General features: G+C 44.3%; 1 protein-coding gene across 7 annotated transcripts in view; it reads left to right on the forward strand.

Annotated features, from left to right (window-relative positions):
• Positions 1–446: 446 nt before the first annotated feature.
• The window catches only part of NMRK1 (nicotinamide riboside kinase 1), a 55,402-nt gene continuing 33,540 nt past the window's right edge, over positions 447–22,308 (forward strand). For 2 of the 7 annotated variants that reach the window (XM_030192347.1, XM_030192351.1), the window contains exons 1-4: positions 522–541; positions 6,756–6,797; positions 15,640–15,730; positions 16,537–16,585. In XM_030192347.1, coding sequence (XP_030048207.1) covers positions 537–541; positions 6,756–6,797; positions 15,640–15,730; positions 16,537–16,585 — 187 coding nt within the window. In that variant the 5' untranslated portion in view covers positions 522–536. Of the gene's footprint in view, positions 554–6,755; positions 6,798–15,639; positions 15,731–16,536; positions 16,586–22,308 lie in introns of all 7 variants that reach the window. The other 5 variants (XM_030192348.1, XM_030192354.1, XM_030192349.1 and 2 more) reach the window with 5 other exon arrangements.

Genomic DNA, 22,308 nt, shown 5'->3' on the forward strand with positions numbered 1-22,308 from the left:
GCTCTGTGGGTGAGAAAAAGCAGTAGTAGCACCAGAGAAAGCCGAATGGAATAACTTTCAATGCACCACAATACTTAATGCTAAAACACTTTGGAAGCATGCGCAATTTGTGTTGTAGAGAAAAATATTACAGCGCAAGTAGAAAATGGTGCTAGAACATGGAAGCAAACGTTGAAGTTGTTTTCTCTACTTCTTTCCTCAGAAGCTTCCTTCCTTTTGAAAACGGAACAGCAGAAATCTGTTTTCTTTCTAAGATGAAGACGCCCCTATATAGCGTAACCAGCCAGCTCCCTTATGAGCAGGAGCAAGGAGAGATGGGAGATGGAAGCGTCACCTCTGGGACTTGAGGTCTCTTCAGCAGAGGCTTTGCTTGTTTACAGCGGAAGGAGTCCGTGGGTAGACTACGACGCCCAATGTGCTTTGCGCTGGAGGGTGGGCACTGGGCAGGGACTTGAAGCTTATGTGTGGATAGGAGAGAGGATGGAACCTGAGCAATTGGAATCCGTTAAGAGACTTTAGGTCAGGATGTTGTCTGAATGCTGTAAATATCAGGGTTTGTTGATTTTAATTGGGAAAAAATATTTGTTATCAGGGCTGTTATATCGGTGTTTTCCAGTTAATAACTGAAAACCAGAAGCCCTAAGTATGTATATGTATATTATTATTAACATTTGTATAGCGCTACCAGACGTACGCAGCGCTGAACACCTGACATAGAGAGACAGTCCCTGCTCAATAGAGCTTACAATCTAAAAATAATACAGACATACAAGACAATTAAGGGCGAGGGAAGTACTGGGTGAGAAGGAACAAGGGGAGGCAATTGAGTAGTAGCTAGGAGCCAAAAGCAGTGGTGAAAAGGTGGGTTTTCAGCATAGATTTGAAAACAGGTAGACATGGAGCTAGACGTACAGGCTCAGGAAGTCTATTCCAGGCATAAGGTGCCACGAGGGAAAGGGACGAAGCCTGGAGTTAGCGGTGGAGGAGAAGGGGGCCGACGAGAGATTTGTCCAGTGAGCGGAGTTCACGGGGAGAGATGAGAGTGGAAAGGTAATGGGGAGCTGCAGAATGGATGCATTTAAAGGTAAGAGAAGTTTGAATTGCATGCGGAAGCGGACAGGGAGCCATTGAAGTGACTTGAGGAGTGGTCTAGTGTGGGTATAACGATTTTGGCGGAAAATAAGTCGTGCTGCAGAATTTTGGACAGACTGGAGAGGAGAGAGATGGCTGAGAGGAAGACCAGTGAGAAGTAAATTGCAGTAATCCAAACGAGAGGTGACAAGGGTTTGGATAAGGGTTCTGGTAGCGTATTCAGAAAGGAAGGGGCGGATTTTGCTAATGTTGTAGATAAAGAAACGATGGGCAATCTGCTGAATATGTGCAGAGAAGATAGATAGATAGTTGTGCACATAGGCGCCGACTCCATGGGTGCTGTGGGTGCTCGAGCACCCCCAATATTTTGAAACCTGCCCTCCTTGCTTTCCTGCCGCCCAGCCAGCGCTTAAAACTCATTTTACCTGACTGAACGGCAGTGAAAGAAGCAGAGTACAGCGGCTCCGTCTTCAGCTTTCTCCTTCCCTCTCAGCTGTGGTCTCGCCCTCATTTCCTGTTTATGCAAGGGCGGGACCACAGCTGAGAGGGAAGGAGAAAGCTGAAGACAGAGCCGCTGTACTCTGCTTCTTTCACTGCCGGTCAGTCAGGTAAAATGAGTTTTAAGTGCTGACTGGGCGGCAGGAAAGCAAGGAGGGCTGTTGAGGGAGAAGAGGTCGGGCAGGGGGGGTTGGAACTAGAACTCGGGGTGCAGCCATGCAGCCTCAGAGGAACCTGCCTGGAGCGGAGGCCTTATCCCGAGAGAAAAGCTGTGCTTTATTATCATTCACCCCTCCTTCCTTTCCTGCCTCTCTTCCCACCCTTCCTCCTCCCCTCCCCCAGCTAAATCTGAAATTCCCTCCAAGTCTCCAGAAGACAGAATGTAAGAAATGGCATGGGTATCCTTTTATTTCCAGGCTTTGGAAAGACAGAGGTTTTGAGTATTTCTCTTACTGCATTTTTAAAAAATCTGGTTGTTTTGGTTCCTGGCTAGAGAAAGTCTCTCATCTATCATAGACTACCATATTTTTCTAGGAACAGGATTCAAATCTGAGAGCCTAAAAACAGGAGAAACAGAGCAAGTTTTCAGCTGCTTTTCAAACTGGCCATTTTGGATTTAAAAACAAATTCTCACAATTTCTGTTGAGTTTGTCCTGGTGACATATATCAGGGCTTCTTTGTGCAGCAGAAATACAGGGATTTTTCTGTCTTATGCTTTTCTTTTGAATAAGGAACAAAATGTCAGTATAATTAGTATTTCCCATTAGTGGTAGGTCCTGTCACTGAATGAGCCCTGCCTTGACCTCTGTGCAGGTCGCAGAGAGACTGGGCTGGGCCCGGGACAAGGCGGCCCCCAGCCCTGCCCCCTGGGCCCTGCCCCCACTGCCACCCCCCCCAGATTGTCATTGCCCCCCTGAGGGGGGCCCGGTGCCACAGTGCCACCCGCCTCCGCCACCGGGCCGGGCCCCTTCCACCCAAACCCCCGCCAGCAGAAGTGCTGTCTTCTGACTCCGGCGTGCGTGGCCCACACAGACGCGCTCCTCTCAGCTGATCTTCGCTGTACTCTGCAGGGCTTCTGTGCGTCTTATGTCCTGATAGACACATTCATTATTGATTAAAAATAAAGGATTATTCCATATATTTAAACTGGTTGTAATAAGGTAAGGTCATTGAACATAAGAATCTATTGATCTGAAAGCGTCTTGAGAAGCAAGAAAAATAAGATTATTAAGCAGAGGAGGTAAATATGCCCAGGGTAAAGAATGCATAGGAACAATTTTCCAAAGCTCAGCTTCAAATCATAACCATAAAGGTGTACTATCAATATCAGTTGTGGCAATCCATACTGAACTTTGTCTTAACAAAAGAGCAGAATGTTATTCACAAAAACCTGGGAAATTAAGACCGCCTTGATTTTTAGCACATTTTAAGCACCTAAGAGCTGTATGAGGAGGTTTGTTAGCCCACAGAAAATGGGAGAGAATTTTTTCTATATTTTTATATGTGCCAGGAGTAAGTAACACTGGTAACATGCTAAGTATATAATTGTAGGCACAATCATCATCTTAATGGTGTCTAATCCACCCTACCAAGTTAACTGAACAGGAGACCATTTAGATATACATCTTAATATATAATCAGAATTTAATTTAATTGTATCTTCCATAGTGGGACCAAAACAAGACACCAAGGGGCCCTTATACTAAACTGCGTTGCGCCTACGCGTGAACAACACATGTAAATTTGGAACTATCACCCAGCTACTGCGTGGCCTGGGCGGTAATTCCACTTTTTACATGCGTCCAACAATATATATATATTTTTTTAGAATGCGTGGTGCTAACCGGGCGGTAATTGGCAGTGTACGTGCGTTGATGATTACTGCCTCGTTAACATGCTAATTTGAAAAAAAAAAACCCAATATTGTCATCATTTTCATAGTCTTACCAACCTCTGTTTAGCAAGGTAAGATTATTAGGGAAAAAAATGCAGTGCCATATTCTGGGCAGCCTGATCGGGCCCTTTTGTTGGGGGACTAATTTGTCAAGGGCTATATTGTGGGCAGGCCGTTTTGACAGTGACTGTTATGTCGGGAGCTTTTTTGTTGGGGCCATTTTGTCTGGGCTATTTTACTACTACTACTATTTAGCATTTCTATAGCGCTACAAGGCATATGCAGCGCTGCACAAACATAGAAGAAAGACAGTCCCTGCTCAAAGAGCTTACAATCTAATAGACAAAAAATAAATAAAGTAATCAAATCAATTAATGTGAACGGGAGGGAAGAGAGGAGGGTAGGTGGAGGCGAGTGGTTACAAGTGGTTACGAGTCAAAAGCAATGTTAAAGAGGTGGGCTTTCAGTCTAGATTTAAAGGTGGCCAAGGATGGGGCAAGACGTAGGGGCTCAGGAAGTTTATTCCAGGCGTAGGGTGCAGCGAGACAGAAGGCGCGAAGTCTGGAGTTGGCAGTAGTGGAGAAGGGAACAGATAAGAAGGATTTATCCATGGAGCGAAGTGCACGGGAAGGGGTGTAGGGAAGGACGAGTGTGGAGAGATACTGGGGAGCAGCAGAGTGAGTACATTTATAGGTTAGTAGAAGTTTGAACAGGATGCGAAAACGGATAGGGAGCCAGTGAAGGGTCTTGAGGAGAGGGGTAGTATGAGTAAAGCGACCCAGGCGGAAGATGAGACGGGCAGCAGAGTTTTGAACCGACTGGAGAGGGGAGAGGTGACTAAGTGGGAGGCCAGCAAGAAGCAGATTGCAGTAGTCTAAACGAGAGGTGACAAGGGTGTGGATGAGGGTTTTGGTAGAGTGCTCGGAAAGAAAGGGGCGGATTTTACGGATGTTGTAAAGAAAGAAACGACAGGTTTTGGCGGTCTGCTGGATATGAGCAGAGAAGGAGAGAGAAGAGTCAAAGATGACCCCAAGGTTTCGAGCTGAGGAGACAGGGAGAATGAGAGAGCCATCAACAGAAATAGAAAACGGGGGGAGCGGGGAGGTGGGTTTGGGGGGGAAAATGAGAAGCTCGGTTTTGGTCATATTTAATTTCAGGTGGCGTTGAGACATCCAGGCAGCAATGTCAGACAAGCATGCTGAAACTTTGGTTTGGATGCAAGGTGAGATATCAGGGTAGAAAGGTAGATTTGGGAGTCATCAGCATAGAGATGGTAGGAAAAGCCATGGGATGAGATTAATGAACCAAGGGAAGAAGTGTAGATAGAAAAGAGAAGGGGACCAAGAACAGAACCCTGAGGTACGCCGACAGGCAGAGGGATAGAAGTAGAAGAGGATCCACCAGAATGAACACTAAAGGTGCGGAGGGAGAGGTAGGAAGAGAACCAGGAAAGGACAGAGCCCTGGAATCCAAGTGAGGACAGGGTATCGAGAAGTATGCTGTGATCGACAGTGTCAAAAGCAGCGGAAAGATCAAGAAGAATGAGGATGGAATATTGACCTCTGGATTTAGCCAGTAATAGGTCATTGGAGACTTTAGTAAGCGCAGTTTTGACCAGGTACCCTTACTGCTAAGTGAATGGGTGGCGATAAAGTCTCAGACCCAAAATGGACGCATGCCAATTTTTATTTTGCCAAATGCCCATTTTTGCCCCCCCCCCCCAAAAGGCATTGATTACAGGCACGCTGAAAAATGGATCTTCGCATATCCAAAACATGTGCCAACACTCCATGGTGCGACCTCACCTTGAGTATTGTGTTCATTTCTGGTTGCCGTATCTCAAAAAAGATACTGTGGAATTAGAGAAGGATCAAAGAAGAGTGACCAAAATGATAAAGAGGATGGAACTCCTCTCATATGAGGAAAGGCTAAAGAGGTTAGGGCTCTTCAGCTTAGAAAAGAGATAGATGAAGGAGATATGAATGAGGTCTACAAATCCCTGAGTGGTGTAGGATGAGTAGAAGTGATTTTTTTTTAACTCTTTCAAAAAGTGCAAAGACTAGGAGACACACAATGAATTTACTTGGAAATACTTTTTCACTCAAAGAATAGTTAAGCTCTGGAACTCTTTGCCGGAGGATGTGGTAACATCAGTTAGCGTATCTGGGTTTAAAAAAGGTTTGAACAAGTTCTTGGAGGTAAAATCATAGTCTGCTATTGAGATAGGCATGTGAAAGCCACTTCTTACCCTGGCATTGGTAGAATGGAATGTTGCTAGTATTTGGGTTTCTGCCAGGTACTTGTGACCTGGATTGGCCTCCCAGGTCGCAAAGTTTGATCGTAATCACAGTGGAGGGGGGAAAGTGATAACTGAGTCAATAGGCAATCTGGAGGGTGGTATGGGGGATATGGGAGGCATAATAGTAGAAATGGGGGGGGGGGGGGGGGAATGATTTTCTAATTTTTTTTCTGTCCTGTGAAATGGCATGGGAGGGCATAAATTAGGTTTCAATTTACTGTTTTCAAGTTTACCTCATTTATTGTATTTATGTTTATTCTTGGTTGTTTTACTATTGTTATGCTGTTAACAAAATTATGTTGTATGTTAAACTGTACCTACTGTACACCGCCTTGGGTGAATCGCTTCATAAAGGTGGTTAATAAATCCCAATAAATAAGAACACAGGCCTAAATAAGTACCTGAATATGTGTAAACCGCTTTGAATGTAGTTGCAAAAACCTCAGAAAGGCGGTATATCAAGTCCAATTTCCCTTTCCCAGTGAATAAGACTGACTTGAAAGGATGATCTTGGGTAGAAGGGATATAATAAAATACAAAAAAGGTAAAATTTTGTTCTTATACACTTATTTGTTATTGTAGTATATGGGGGACTGCAGTTACCCCAGGGCAGTGTTTCTTGTTTGGAATATACAAGTTTGTTTCTGTATTCACCAATGAAATTGTATTAATATAGTTAAAGTAATAGCAGCCAGAAAGAAGCTTGATACACTAGAAGAAGAAAGAAAAAAGGAGGTGATAGTGCCTGTATGTAAGTCTCTGGTGAGATCTCATTTCTAGTACTGTATACAGTTCTGGAGACTGCACCTTCAAAAGTATATAAACAGGTTGGAGTTGGTCCAGAGTAAGTCCTAAAAAAGCTAAAAAGGTCAATGGTCTTTTATCTTAAAGCATGTGGGGACAACCATAGAGATCTAAATATGGGTATTCTTTATCTGCTGAATATCCTAATATTTATTTTTACTTTTGCAGTGAAGAAAAAATAATGAAAACTTTCATTGTTGGAATTGGTGGGTAAGTTGTTAACAAGGGTATAAAAGATAATATGATACTTGGAAATACGTTTAAATTGTCATGATTTCTCTTTATTTTAAAGCCATTAAAAATGTGAAAGTAAACCAAAGAAATAAACTAGCTCATGCCACAATTTGTGCAGCATGCCTAGTTAGACATCAGCAGGGACATATATCATTCTCCCAGGGCCGCCAAGAGGGGGGGCAGGGGCCTCCAAGGGGGGCCCGGCACCGGGGTTTCTCTCTCTCCTGCTCCTGACAGGACCCAGGAGATCGTGTCGTGACAGAAGCAGGAGAGAGAAAACTCTGGCGCCGGGCCTCCCTTGGAGGCTGGGGAGGACCTGGAGGAACAGACACAGCATCTGACGCATTTTCTTCCCCTGTGGCTGCTTTTCCCCTCAAGCCACACATGCACAACCTGAGAGAAAAAGCAGCCACAGGGTAAGGCCATATGGCAGAAGGAAGAAGAACAGCGCTGGAGAACTCTTCTGTTAGCGGGGCTTTAAGATCCCCGCCAGCCAAGGTACCCAGGGCAGGCAGCAGCAGCGATCGGGGGGGGGGGGGGGGGGGGGCAATGATGATCCTGGGGGGGGTGCGGCAGCAGTGACAATCCTGAGGGGGGAAGGCCCGGCATCGGTAACGATCCTGGGAGAGGGGGGAACCCGGTGGTGGCCTTGCCCCGGGCCCGGCTCAGTTTCTCTCTGGCCCTGCATTCTCCACTCAAAGAACATTTAATAAAATGATCACCTTTTCTGCAAGTTCTATGTCATTTGTTAACTTAGGGACCGTTGCACAAAGTCCACCATTAAATATGGCAGCCATGAGTGAACTTACCGAGTTGCAAACAGCGACCGATGCACAAAGGAGATGGCATGAAAATCAGGTGCACCAAAATTTAACGGCGACCTTTGTTCATTGGCCCCTAGAAGCGCCTAGCACATGCGCAGAACAGGAGTTGTTTCCAGGACACGGGGGGAGGGGGGGGAGGAAGGCAGCTCCTGCAGTCACAAAAACAAAATTTTGGAACTCCTGCAGCTGCCTGGGTGGTGGGGGGACCTGCATAGTCAGTTTGGACAATAGCAGGGGTTCGGATGCATGAAGCTGAACACAGGTCAGCAGAGCGTCATAAGGAGGGGAAGGATCCTTGCACCGGGGATGATCGGGAAGCAGAGACTGAAAGGAGAAAGGAACTGAACAGGAGTTCAGCCCCTGAGTTGCCAGCATGGATGAGGAGGGCTCCTCTCCGACAGCTCCTAACCCTCCATAAAATCTAGCATTTTTTTTTTTTTTTTGAAATTTTGTAAATTTTATTGAAAGCAAAATATCACAACTGCGTTATATCTTGTCATAACATTACATTTCACTTAATAGTGTAACAATGCTCTTCTACATTTTAACAATTTTCCCCCCGTCCCTCTACCTCCCTCCTCCCTCTCCCCTCTACCCCCCCCCCCTCCTTCGTTTAATCCTCAGGATGTCATACCATTTTCTTCATTCCCTTTATCCCCCAGTATTTCCTGCACCCGTACCCATTCTTTTGCCTCAGAGTTATATCTCCCTATCCTTTTATCTGTTAGTTTGTCCAATTCTATGATTTCTCTCAACTTAACCTTCCAATCATTAATTGTGGGCCCCAGATTGCTTTTCCAATGACGTGCTATAACCGTTTTCGCTGCAGCTAGCCCCATTTGTTTGACTCTTTGTTGCCGTTTTTGCCCTCTATGATTTCCCCATCCAAGCAAACACCATTTAGATTCATTTCCAAAACTGTTGATAGTTCTTTCACTATCTCTCTCCAATATTCTTGTATCATAGTACACTCCCACCATATATGATAAAATGTACCCTTCCCTTTCCCACACCGCCAACATTCCACAGGGGCCCCAGGGTACATTTTATTGACTTTGTCTGGTGTATAGTACCATCTGCTCAATATTTTATAAGCATTTTCTTTGATCAAAACACAAATTGATGTTTTCTTAACTTCAATACACACCCTCCTCCATTCGGCCTCGCTTAAAGTCTGTCCCATGTCTTGTTCCCATGCTTCCATAAATGCATGTTTTCTAAAATCTTGGCCCCGAAGGTGCCCATATATCTTAGAAATTCCCTTGCCTGTCACATCTATCTCTCCCCACAGATTTTCAAATTTCTCATGGTCTGCTGGTGGGTGTTTTGTCCATTTCTCTGATACAATGAAGTGTTTACTTGCAGATATGCATATTTATCTGTCTCTTGCAGATCATATTTCTCTTGGAGCTCCCCAAATGTCCTTATGTGACCTCCATCCAAAAAATCTCGAAATCTAATTAAACCTTTCTGAAACCATGTGGAGAAGACCCCCGATTCTTTCCCCGCCGGGAATCCCTCCTCCTGCGTGATCCACGCATATGAGGATCTCTGCTGTCTCCCCCGCAGTTTAGTTTTTAGGGTTCCCCAGAGAGTCAATAGGTGTGTTATAAACGGGTTTAATGTCATTTTCCCATAATTCTGTTCTGGGATGGAGGCCCATAGGAGACCCTCCAGGTATCCTTCTCTGACAAACTCTTGTTCTAATGTGGTTATGTGTGACAAGTCTACCTTGCACCATTCTGCTATTTGTGTGATTTGTCCTGCCCAGTAATACCATTGCATGTTTGGCATTTCTCTCCCCCCCCCCTGTACTCTCCCCCACATTATCTTCTTTGATAACCTAGCCGGTTTCCGACCCCAAGCAAATTTCCCTAGTTCTGATTGTAATCTTGTCAGCTCCCTATTCGGTACTAATATGGGTAATGTTTGAAACAGAAAGAGAAGTCTCGGTAGTATGTTCATTTTTATTACTGCTATCCGCCCCCACCACGACAACCATCCTGACCCCCATCTGTTCAAATCCCTCCTCACTGAACAAAGCAGGGGTTCGTAATTCCAGGCATATAGATTCTTTAAATCTTTGGGAATTTTTATTCCTAGGTACCGGAATCCCAATTCTGTTATTTTGAAATTGCACCTTTCCTTCAAATAGGTGTATTCTGCCTCTGTAGTTGTAATGCCCATTATTTCGGATTTATCGTAATTTACTTTAAATCCCGCTTGCCTCCCGTAAGATTCGAGTTCTTTAATTATGATAGGTAGTGTTTGTATCGGTTGGCCCACATAGAATAGAATGTCATCTGCGAATAGTGCGATTTTATGTTCCTTTCCTCCTATTCGAACTCCCCTCACAGCACTCAAAGTTCGAATTCTCTGTGCCAGGGGTTCAATGGATAACGCAAACAACAGGGGTGAGAGTGGGCACCCCTGGCGTGTCCCCCTCTGAATGTGAAAAGCTTCGGAGTATCCCCCATTTATCTTTAATCTTGCAATCGGTGATGAATATAACCCTTTTATCCATTCTATAAACGGTATTCCCATGCCCATTGCCCTCATTACTTCCCATAGATATTCCCACTCCACTCTATCAAATGCTTTCTCGGCGTCTATTGCTAACAGCGTTAACGAATCTCCTCTTCTCTGCGCCCCCCATACAATATTCAATGTACGTCTAATATTATCAGCAACCTTTCTATTGAGTATAAATCCGGATTGGTCGGTGTGTATAAGTTGTGGCATTGTACGGGCTAGGCGATCTGCCATGACCTTTGCAAGAATTTTGACATCTATATTCAGTAATGATATAGGTCTATATAATCCACAACATGTTGGGTCCCTTCCCGGTTTTGGTAATACTGTAATACCCGCTATTTTCATACTGCTAGGGAGCCCATTTCCTCCAAAATTCGCATTTCCAACCCTTACCAATAGTGGGGCTAAGTCCCTTCCAAATACTTTATAAAATTTCCGGGTGTATCCATCTAAGCCCGGTGCTTTCCCTCCTTTTAACCCCCTGATCACCTCTAATACTTCTTGCAACGTTATGGCCTTCTCCAAATCCAATTTCTGGGCCTCCGTAACTTTGTGGAGTCCTAAATCTCTTAATTGTCTTTGTTTGTCCTCTTTAGAAGCTTTTTCCCCTGCCTCGTATAATTTGGAATAGTATTGCACAAAGGCTCTCCTAATATCCTTATCTTGGTACACCAGTCTGTCCCCCTGTGTTTTTAGTTTAGTTATTAAACTCCTTGCTTGTTTTTGTCTTAAACTGCGTGCCAACATGGTTCCAGCTTTATTACTGAATTCAAAAAATTTTTGTTGCTTCAGGATCCTATGAAATTCCATCTTACTCATCTGTAGTTTTTGAAGTTCCCCTCTACATTGTACTAATTCCCTGAGGGTTTTTGCATCTCTATCTAGTTGATGTTGTGTTTCTAATTGGGCCAATTTTTTCCTAATTGACAATTCTGTTTCTTCTCTTTTTCTTTTCTTGTATGTGCCCTTTGCTATCAGATGCCCTCGAATCACCGCTTTCAGGGCATCCCACAATATACCCTCTGATACTTCTCCCTTATCGTTAATTTGGAGGTATTCTATTATTATTTTACGTATATCTTGACAGTCTTTTTCGTCTGCTATCAGAGATTCGTTTAGCCTCCACACCGTTTCTTTTCTCTCTATCTCTATTTGTCCCGCCAAGACCCATACTGGTGCGTGGTCTGATGTATGTATACTTTCTATGTCTGAGTCTTTCATGTCCCCCCATATTGATCTACTCCCCCAAATCGCATCTATCCGTGAGTATGATTTTTGGGCATGTGAATAAAAAGAAAATGTTTTTTGACCAGGGTGTTGTAACCTCCATATATCGACCAAGTCTAAAACCTTCATTAATTTGAGAAATTTCCCCCTGTGTGCTCGTGCTCCCCTTTCTCTCCCCTGGGAGTGATCCAATCTGGAGGCAGCCATGTTATAGTCTCCTCCCATAATTATCTGTCCCCTGACAAATTTACTTAGGCCTAAGCCTAGTTTTGTAAAGAATGTTCCCTGCCCCTCATTTGGCGCATAGACATTGATAAAGGTGATCAAGTGATTACCTATCCTCCCTTTAATTGCTAAGCTTCTCCCATCCTCTCCTTTGTATATGTCTTCTTGTACAAATCTTAAATGGTCATTAATGTAGATCGCCAACCCACCCGTCTTCCCTCCTTTGGGATTTGCCAACCTGGTTCCCTGCCCCAGTGTCTTATAGCTGATCAAATGTTCATCTCGTCTTTGGATATGGGTTTCCTGTAGCATTATCACATCCCACTTCAATCTTTTTAGTTCTTTGAGAACTATGCTTCTTTTCCCGGGATTATTCAAACCATTAACGTTCCAAGACCCTACCTTTATCCCCCTCCCCCCATCCCCCTCCCCCTCTGCCCCCCTCCCCCCAGTGGGCTCCTGATTTTGGCCCTGGACTCTTCTGGCCAGTGCTACCCTGGAGGTAGTGCGTCTGCGCCAGAGAGCTGCCCCCATACATTTGCATCCTCTTTACCCTCCCCCTCCCCCATTTACATCCCCATATACCCTCACCAGGCATCATTTGTCATTTAACCAACCATATAACTCTTATATCATACTACCACAGTTTCATTTAGCAGTCCTCTGGTTAACATTTCAGTCTTTTCCTCTCATTTCTGCGTCTGGGCTGGCTTTTTCGGGGATCTGTTTTTCTTCTCTCCTCCGATTTTCCTCCAGCCTTGTTTTTCCGGGGTCTGCTGTCTTTGTTGTTGCCTTTGTACTCCTTCCTTATCCTGTGGAATGTCCGTGCAACCCATGTCTCTCAAGCTTTTCCAGGCTCCTTCCACTGTCTGAATTCGCCTCGACTTGGCTCCCACCGTTACCAGGATTCCTCTTGGATATAACCACCTGTACCGCAAACCGGCTTTTTGTAAATAAGCTGTAATGTCTTTGAATTCTCTTCGTGTTTGCAGGGTTTTTTTAGCCAAGTCTTGGAATATTTGTATTTTATTGTTTTCCCAGGTAATCTCTCCCATGGCACGTGCTTTGCGCCAAACAGCTTCTTTGGTTTTATAATCATGAAAGCAGGCCACTATGTCGCGAGGCCCCTCAGCTCTCTGCAGCCCTAGAGTCTGGTGTGCTCTATCAATTCTATTTTTGGCTGGATTTGGCGGGTCTTCGCTTTCGCTGTCCATGTCCAGGATGAAAGCACAAATTGCTTGTATTATTTTTGGCGCATCTTTATGTGACTCATCTTCTGGTACACCTTTGAAACGTAGATTGCATCGTCTTGACCTGTTTTCCAGGTCTTCTAGTTGCAATTCCAATGCTTCTCTGCTTTGGTGCTCCTTTTGTAGAGCTTGCTGCAACTCCCTCACCTCCTCCTCCATTCCATCCACTCTCTCCTCAGTTTCTGCAACTCGTTTCCCCATGTCTCTCAGTTCCTCCCGCAGCTCTCCTATTGCCGCTTGTATTCCTTTTCTGGTATTCACCATTTCTGCTTTAAGTTCTTGAAACCAGCGTGAAACATCCAGTTTATTCATCTCCGGATTTCCCTCCATCAATTCTTCGTGTTCTGGGTCCGATTCAGAAACTCCGTCCGCCATTTTGAAACTTCTCGACGCTACTCTCGCGCCCGCGCTTTTCCCCGTTCCGGGGTTCTCCGCTGAGTATTTAAATTTGGCGAGTTTTTTCCGAGCTGCCATTACTTCTGGCGTTCAGTTTTCTGCCTGGTGAGGTTTTTCGCCGTGTTTTCGGGGTGGTAAGAACTGCTTTTTACTCTGGCTGTATCAGAGCTCTTTCTTTAGGCAGCCATTCAGCAGCGCTGACGTCACTTCCTCCAAAATCTAGCATTTTAAAGGTAGGCACTCATTTCTTTGCATCCCACGGATTGCTCATTGTAATACTAATGAGCTCATTGTAATATATTTGCATGGTATTCTCGGTAGTTGCTACGGCACATGGTTAAAGTCGCGCAGTACCCCTTTGGGCGTTAGACACTACATAACGTTTGCTTTAGACTGGCTCCAACTGATGTAAAGCAAACGTTGCAACCACGGTAAGCTTTGTGCATCGGCCTCTTAGATCGATATATCTGATATTTATATCTATATAATATTTTGTTGTTGTGGGGTTTTATTTTCCAGAAAGTTATGTGCTATGTTATACAAAGCATGTCATATCCCATTGAGTACATCTTTCCAGTGTTGTTAGTGTAATTGCATGTAAATGATTTAGGGCTCCTTTTACTAACCTGTGGTAAGCACTAGTGCATGCTTACTGCAACTTAAAAGGGTTTACCATGAGACACGCTGAGGCATCGTGTGGTAAGTTCCAAATATGCATAGGCAAACCACGCATCAAAAAATATTTAAAATTTTTTTCTCGGGGGGGGGAGGGGGGGCCTTCCTGCTTCAACGTATCAAACGGTTTCATATTTCAAGCAGAATCTACCACTTGAAACAGATAAGTAAACCCTTTATCCAAATAGTTTTCTTGACTGGCTTGCAAAATAATGCTAACTTGCCTTGTATGGTTAGTGAAGGGGAGATGGAAAGCTGGCTGCCAAGGTGCTTGCACAGACTGTACCAAGCCTCGCACAAGAGATGAACAAAGGGTGGGATTTCACACTACCAGGGATATTACTATGGAGTGCCTTTTTGGGGTCTCTGTGCCTGTAGCTTGAAAAGTATATTGAATTGCTAAACCAGTCATTAAGGTGATGCTTTCCACAGGCTAAGTTACACTGTTTAAGATCCAACAGTCCCAATCCCTTCTTGGCACAAAAATAGCTTCCCACTTGTCAAATCTCTTTTAAAATTACCCACTTACAGTATAGATGTTGCAAATCTACTGCCTGTGTACAGTATTCGCTGTTGATAATATTGTACTGCACCATAAAACCTGCAACTATGCATTCAGTACTCCAGCTACAAAACTGAACTAGGATTCTAGCCTGGCTGAAATTTGAGCACTGTCAGTAGTACAGAGGGTGGCTAACAGCTGTCATTTTCAAAGGAATTTTTTCTTTCACAATTCAAGGGCTTTTTTTCCAAAATCTGCCAAGTCCATTTTAGTTCCATTAGAGAAAAATCAGTTTTTCATATAAACATACATATTTTTCATTTCCTACGAGGTGGTGTAAATACAAGTATCATGTTTTTAGCTTTTTGAAATCTTGCATTAATTATGTGTTATATATGTAAAAAAATTTTTTTTTTAATTTTAGAAAAACCTATGCGTTTCATTCTGTGCCAGTCTTTTCTCATAAATCTTGAAATTGAATCATATATGTGTTAGGTGCAACATATTAAAAATATTGAACTAAGATTAAAACTGCAAAACATTTTTCTGTTACTTGTTTATCCAAATATGTTGTTACGTGTGACAAAACTGGCATACCACATTGTTGGCTGCTGCATGCCATACTACCTGGCACATTAAGGCCAAAGAACATGCAAGACTTAACTAGTTTTGGAACTAACATCCATTTGGCCGCAGATGAATGGCAAACACACTTTTCATCTCAGGAACTGATTACACTGGTAGATAACAATGTCCTTTGTCCTTGCAAAACTGTAGCTTATTTTGTGCTGAAAGTGAACTTAGCGGGTTTTGGAAATTAGCGCTTCAATTGCCTTCCTCCTTCTTGGAGGAAAAGAAGTGAAGTTGAACTGGCCAAAGTGCACACCGGGATATCATTTTCAAATTCTAGCCCATTCTTTTCTTTACATACCTGTAACTTCGGGGTATAGAGGGAATAAGAATGTCCACAGCACCAATGATAGCAGATTTTTAAAGAACTCTACAGAATGTTTTCTTTCAAAATTCACTCTTGTGGGCCTTGTGTCTCGTGAGCTTTATTGATCATAGATAAGGGAGTAAATTACATACACAAAGCTGGCTGATCTCTGCAACGTTAGACACCGGACAGCACTATACTAAACAGCTTAGAATTACCTATTTTTAAAATTTGTTTTGTGCTTTAGTATGACTAATAGCGGGAAGACGACCCTGACATGCAGACTTCAGCCACTACTGCCTTGCTGCAGTGTTATTTCCCAGGACTCCTTCTTCAAGGTAATCTTCAGCTAAAGGGTGCACTTTTACTGAATGGGCAAGCATTTTATACCAGTCCAGTTAATGGAAGATGGTGTGGTTGAGTGAAGAGCATGAGATGTTCTGATCTTATAGCCGTAAATTAAGAATCGCTTAAAAGTGTTTTGCAACTTTCTCCTGGAGGCACTTCTATCCGTTTGGGTTATCAGGATATCTGAAATGAATTTACATAGAATGGATTTGCATACTTTGGAGACCTAGTGCATACAAATCTACCTCATGCATATTCATTGTGGAAATCCTGAAAACCTGACTGGATAGGTATGCCTTCAGGAGAGGGCCATGAAACACTGACTTTAAAGGCCTGTGTTTTTGAAGTTTAGGGTCTTTTTCTTTTCCAAATAAATGACATTGAACTTATATGATTTGTCTGAAATCGTGCTTTACCCAAAGTAACATTGTAGATGACAACAGACCTGTATGGCCATCCAATCTGCCCAACAAGATAAGCTCGTAGTATAAGGTATGATACGTATACTTTGATCTTGATTTGTCCTTGCCATTTTCTGGGCACAAACTGTAGAAGTCTGCCCGGCTCCGGCCTGGTTCTCCAGTTACAGAAGCTGAATCTGTCCAGCTACGAAGTCTGCCCAGCACTGACTTCGCTTCCCAAAGAACCTGTTGCACTAAATGAAACTCTCAGACAATACCATACTTCCTTCTTTTCTGTGGAATTATTAGGTTATCTAAACTGTTGCTAATAGTTGGAAGAGCCTTTCTCTGTCATTCATCCTCAGTCAGTGTTTTATCCATCTTTTTCCCCATAGCCAGAATCTGAAGTGGCAGTCGATGAGAATGGATTCAAACAGTACGATGGTAAGCTGAAAGATTTTAAAATGTGAGAACCACTCATAGATCACCAGTATGTCTAAAACCGATTAGACTATTCAGCTTTACCATTACTGGGGTCAGAATTAGGGTGGGATTTAGAGTTAAGTGGAATGAAAGGCACTTAAGAACATAAGATATGCCATATTGGGTTTGTTAATTTATTTTTTTCCATTGCTTGATATACCACAGATTGTCCATAAGGTGACAAGCAAGCTCATTTTCAAAGCACTTAGACTTACAAATTACCATAGGTTACTATGGAACTTTGTAAGTGCTTTGAAAATGAGCCCCAGTTTGTGGTTTACAAAATAAAATCAATTGGGGACAGATACATGAGGAAGGGGAAATGTTTATGTAGAAGAGCCAAAAGACTCAAGAGGCCCTTTTAGTAAGCTGCGTAGGCGTGTACGTGCGCCAGTTTGGAACTACTGTGTGGCCTGGGCGGTAATTTCATTTTTTATGCGCGTCCACTATGCGCGCTGGAAAATTTCCGGCATGCGGCTCTAACTGGGCGGTAATCGTCAGTGTACACATGCTGACGATTACCACCCGGTTAACGCGTGAGACTTTACCGCTAAGTCAGTGGGTGGAGGTAAGGTCTCAGGCCCAAAATGGATTCGCACCAATTTTTATTGGAAGAAAAGTCCACAAAATTATTTATTAACCAAATCAACTTTACTACCAAGTAGCCCCCCCCCCCTACTTAGTAACTTAGCTACTTAGTAACAGAGTTGTGGTGAATAAATAGTTTTGTGGACTTTATTTGATCTGCTTGGCTGCAGACTTGAATTGTTTTGTATAAAAGTGCCATTGTGAACATATAACCTGTAGAAAACAATTTTTAACTTGTCATTCCTAACATAATGGAAACCTGACATTGCAGACAATGGTTGAGATAACCATTCACTCGCAGTGTCTCCAAATGGATTGGCTTTATTTGAGCTTGCTTATCTCATGCCTTTTCCCAAGGTGAGTTACATTCAGATACAATTAGTATTTTCCCTGTCCTCGGTGGGCTCACAATTTGTTTGTACTGGAGGTAACAACTGGTCACAACCAGTGCTTTTTTTGTAGGAAAAAAGGTACCGGTACTCATTATGGGCAGGCCCACCACCTATGGCTCTGCCCCTATGATAGCCACACCCATGTTAGCCACACCCCATATACCAACCATGGCGCATATAAACAGGCATCATTGAAAATATTATACCAGTATAGGAGAAAAAAATAACTTGAATTTTTTTCATTGTAAATAATTTCTGTAAGATGTTACAGCTCCAGTATACCCAGTGCAAAATAAGATAGCAAATTGGACATATTCCAAACACTAAAATGAAAATAAAATGATTTTTTTCTACCTTTGTTGTCTGGTGACTTTGTTTTTCTGATCATGTCGGTCCCAGTCTCTGATTCTGCTGCTCTGTATCTGTTCCCTTAACTCCGTTTCCAGGGCTTCCTTTCCATTTATTTCTTTACTTTCCTCCTTTCTTCTTCATTTCTTGCTCTACATCCATAGGTAAAAGCTGGGTCCTCCACAGACTTGACTGGAGGAGGTATAGAGTGGATCCAGTTTTTATCTATTTTCTCCATCCATGTGCAGTTTTTATCCTCTTTTCCCTTTGCCTCATCTCCGTCAGTATGCATCTCCTTCCTATTCTTCCCTCGCCTCCATCCATATGCATCTCCTTCCTCTCTCTTCCCTCTCATCCATCCATGTCCAGCATTTCTCCTCTCTCCTCCCCTCCATCCATGTTCATCTCGCTTCCTCCACTCCCCTCCATCCATGTCCAGCATTTCAACTCTCTCCCCTCCATCCGTGTCCAGAATTTCTCATCTCCCCTAAATCCATGTGCATCTCCTCTTCTGTCTTCCATCCCCTCCATCCATGTACAGCATTTCTCCTCTCCCCCTCTCCTCCATCCATGTTCATCTCACTTCCTTTTTCCTCCTCTCCATCCATGTCCAGCATTTCTCCTCGCTCCCCTCCCCACCATCCATGTGCATCTCCTTCCTCTGTCTTCCGTCTACTCCATCCAAGTCCAGCATTTCTCCTCTCCCTTCCCCTCCATCCGTGTGCATCTCCTTCCTCTGTCTGTCTTTCCTTCCCTCCAACATTTCTCTTCCCTGCCCTCCACTCCATCCATGTCCAGCATTTCTCCTCTCTCCCTTCCCCTCCATCCATGTGCATCTCCTTCCTGTCTTCCCTCTCCTCCATCCATGTTCAGCATTTCTCCTGCCCTCCCCTCCATCCATCCATGCCCAGCAACTCTCCTCTCTTCCCTGTCCTCCCCTCCCATCCATGTCCAGCAATTCTTCCTTGCCCCTATCCTTCCCTCCATCCATGTCCAGCGATTCTCCTGTCTCCCTTCCCTTCCCTCCCCTCCCACCCATGTCCAGCGATTCTCCCCTGGCCTCTCATCCATGTCCAGCAATTCTCCTTTGCTCCTATTCTCCCCTCCCATCCATGTCCAACGATTCTCCTTTGCTCCTTTTCTTCCCTCCCATCCATGTCCAGCGATTCTCCTCTCTCCCCTGCCCTCCCATCCCATCCCTGTCCAGCATTTCTCCTCTCTCCCTTCCCCTCCCCTCCATCCATGTGCATCTCCTTCCTGTCTTCCCTCTCCTCCATCCATGTCCAGCATTTCTCCTGCCGTCCCCTACATCCATCCATGTCCAGCAACTCCCCTCTCTCCCCTGCCCTCCCATCCCATCCATGTTCAGCGATTCTCCTTTGCCCTTATCCTTCCTTCCCATCCATGTCCAGAGATTCTCCTCTCTCGCCTGCCCTCCCCTCCATGTCCAGCGATTCTCCTTTGCCCCCTATCCTCCCCCTCCCTTCCATGTCCAGTGACTCACCCCAGCCTCCACCTGCCCCTGAGATCATTCCAACCCATCCCCACCTGCCCACCCTCAGCTCCCCGACTTTCCGTTCTGCCCCCTGCAAATCTTCTATTTACCCGAAGTTGTGGCGGCGAACCGGCGGCAGTGAAAGCAGCAAGCAGGCAGGCTCGCCTCCTCGTCACTTCCCTGCCCTTTCAACGTCCCGCCCTCGCGGAAAGGAAATTACATCAGAGGAAGACGGGATGCTGAGAGGGCAGGGAAGCAATGAGGAGGCGAGCCTGCCTGCTTGCTGCTTTCATTGCCGCCGGTTCTCTGCTACGACTTTGAGTAAATAGAAGATTTGCAGGGGGCAGAACGGAAAGTCTGGGAGCTGAGGGCTGGCAGGTGAGCCGGCCCTCAGAAAAAAGGTTCTGGTACGCTGTACCGGCACAAAAAAAGCACTGGTCACAAACAAGCCACAGCAGGATTTGAACCTGCTGCTCTATCAGGTTACTTCCATTTCCGACTGTGATAGTAATTAACTTCACTCCTGAGCAGGGTAACCATGCACCAGTTATGTGTTAGGTAATAATGTGATATTTTCAGAAACCAGCGTTCAAGAGAATTACAAGATCACTACTTGAACAATGTTAATAGTAAATTTAATGAACCTTTTTAATCTAGCTGATTCAAATAGTTGGCTAGGCTGCAATACTTCCTGAGGGTATATAGAAGCTATATACAGGACTACACACCCTCAAAAGGAGAAAATCACATTTAAATTGGTTTGGTGCATTCCATGAGGAATCTTATAGCAACATGGTATGAGGATGAGTAAATGTCAGTTCTAGGGGTAGTGCCAAGACTTGTGAATACCTGCTGTGAATTTAGAAGCATTATTCTTGAATTCCTAGCTAAGGGTGGAGTACAGGAATTTATATGGGGAGGCAGCGTAGGCTATTTCAAGTACACTGCCTGAAGGTTTTTGTGAAAATCAAGAAGAATTTTGCTGTAATGTGAAAAACAAACAAAAGAAATCCTTGCAACCATCCTGCCATGTCAAAAACCAGGGATTCAGTTCCCAAGCTTGGCTGCTGCTCCTTGGGCTGTGGATGGAGTGGAGGAGTGGCCTAGTGGTTAGGGTGGTGGACTTTGGTCCTGGGGAACTGAGGAACTGAGTTCAATTCCCGGCACAGGCAGCTCCTTGTGACTCTGGGCAAGTCACTTAACCCTCCATTGCCCCATGTAAGCTGCATTGAGCCTGCCATGAGTGGGAAAGCGCAGGGTACAAATGTAACAAAAATAAATAAAATGTAGTAGAGGCAGTGCCCACAGTCCATGCCCAGGTAGAAGTATCGGACATCACATAATGGTGATAAACCAGACTCCGGGATTTCCATGATCTGTCCCCTGGCCAAAGACTGTCAGTATGATGGCTTATAAACAGAGGAGGCCAATTTACTGATGGAATGCTTTAAGCATTCTGTGTGGATTTGTGGATATGAAATCTGTATAAATAGGTGAGATATAAAATGGGGAAAAGTTCGCATGAAGGCTCACAGCACTGTAGCTTCAGTAGAAGTCGGTTATAGTTTAGCTAGAGGCCCAGAGAAGCTGAGAGAAATGGCCAGACCATTTTTGCTAAGTATAGTGCAATCCGCTTAAGTCCAAGGGTCTGAGACCAAAGAAATACATGTAGTTAACCGGAGCGTGCACTTAACCGTTGTGACCCAAAGAAGCTTGACATCTGATAAACATATGTACAGTACTGTTTATTATACGTACACTATACAGTCTCCGTTAACTTACGTTATACAGTCTCCGTTAACTGACTTGACTTGACGTAATCAGTCATAGTCCTCTGTACACTCTTGTGACTGTGAGTTCCATAGACTACGTCTGCTAGATGGTAAAAACTGTCATAGCACTGACATCCAGTGGCCTCCAGATAGACCCGCATGGTGTTGAGACTCTCCAGCGCTCTTGCAAAAGTGACAGGAGGTTGTTGAATTTCGTCAGCATGTGCCTCGCTGCTCATTTCATCATCTGTTTCATCATCAGCCGTTGCCTGCGTGTAGGCGCATATCTCGACATTAGTGCTGCCTTCAGCTGTTGTAGATCGTAATCAACAGCTACGTAGTGATGAAACTCCTCTTCAGTAACACCGGCTGGGATGTCAGTAGCCTGTTCATCTGACGCGTTTGCAACAGCTGCATCTGTTTCATCCCTCTCCACATCCCTAACAAAGCTTGCCCGCTTGAAGCAGTTCACAATGGTTGCCTGTGTAACATGATTCCAGGCTTCTTTCTGCATATGTAGGGAATCCAACAGTGATAGATTACGAGCCAGTTCAACAGCACGTTTATCCTTGCCAGTCTGGTCATCCATAACGCTCATCAGATGACGTAGCACAAGAGCCCGATAATGTTGTTTGAAATTGGCTATTATGCCCTGATCCATAGGTTGGATCAGAGAGGTAATGTTTGGTGGCAGGAAGCACACCTTGACATTAGACAGCCTGACATCATCCCTGTGTGCAGCACAATTATCACAAAGCAACAAAATCTGACGCTTTTGTGCCCGCATTCTAGTGTATAACTTCGTTAGCCACTGCTTCCAAATTTCCCCAGTCATCCATGAATTTGCATTAGCCTCATATGACACAGGAAGTCACTTAACATTCTTGAAGCAACAGGGATGTTTGCTCTTTCCAATGACGAGTGGTTCCAACTTCTCACTCCCATCCATATTGCAGCAAAGGAGGATCATCAGTCGGTCCTTCGACGTTTACTTCCTGTAGTTTCGGCTTGTTTGAATGTAAGTGTTCATCAGGAATCGCTCGCCAGTAGAGACCGTTTTGATCAGCATTGAAACGTCATGAGGTGCAA

This window comes from Microcaecilia unicolor, chromosome 2, assembly GCF_901765095.1.
Source record: "Microcaecilia unicolor chromosome 2, aMicUni1.1, whole genome shotgun sequence".
NCBI lineage: Eukaryota > Metazoa > Chordata > Amphibia > Gymnophiona > Siphonopidae > Microcaecilia > Microcaecilia unicolor.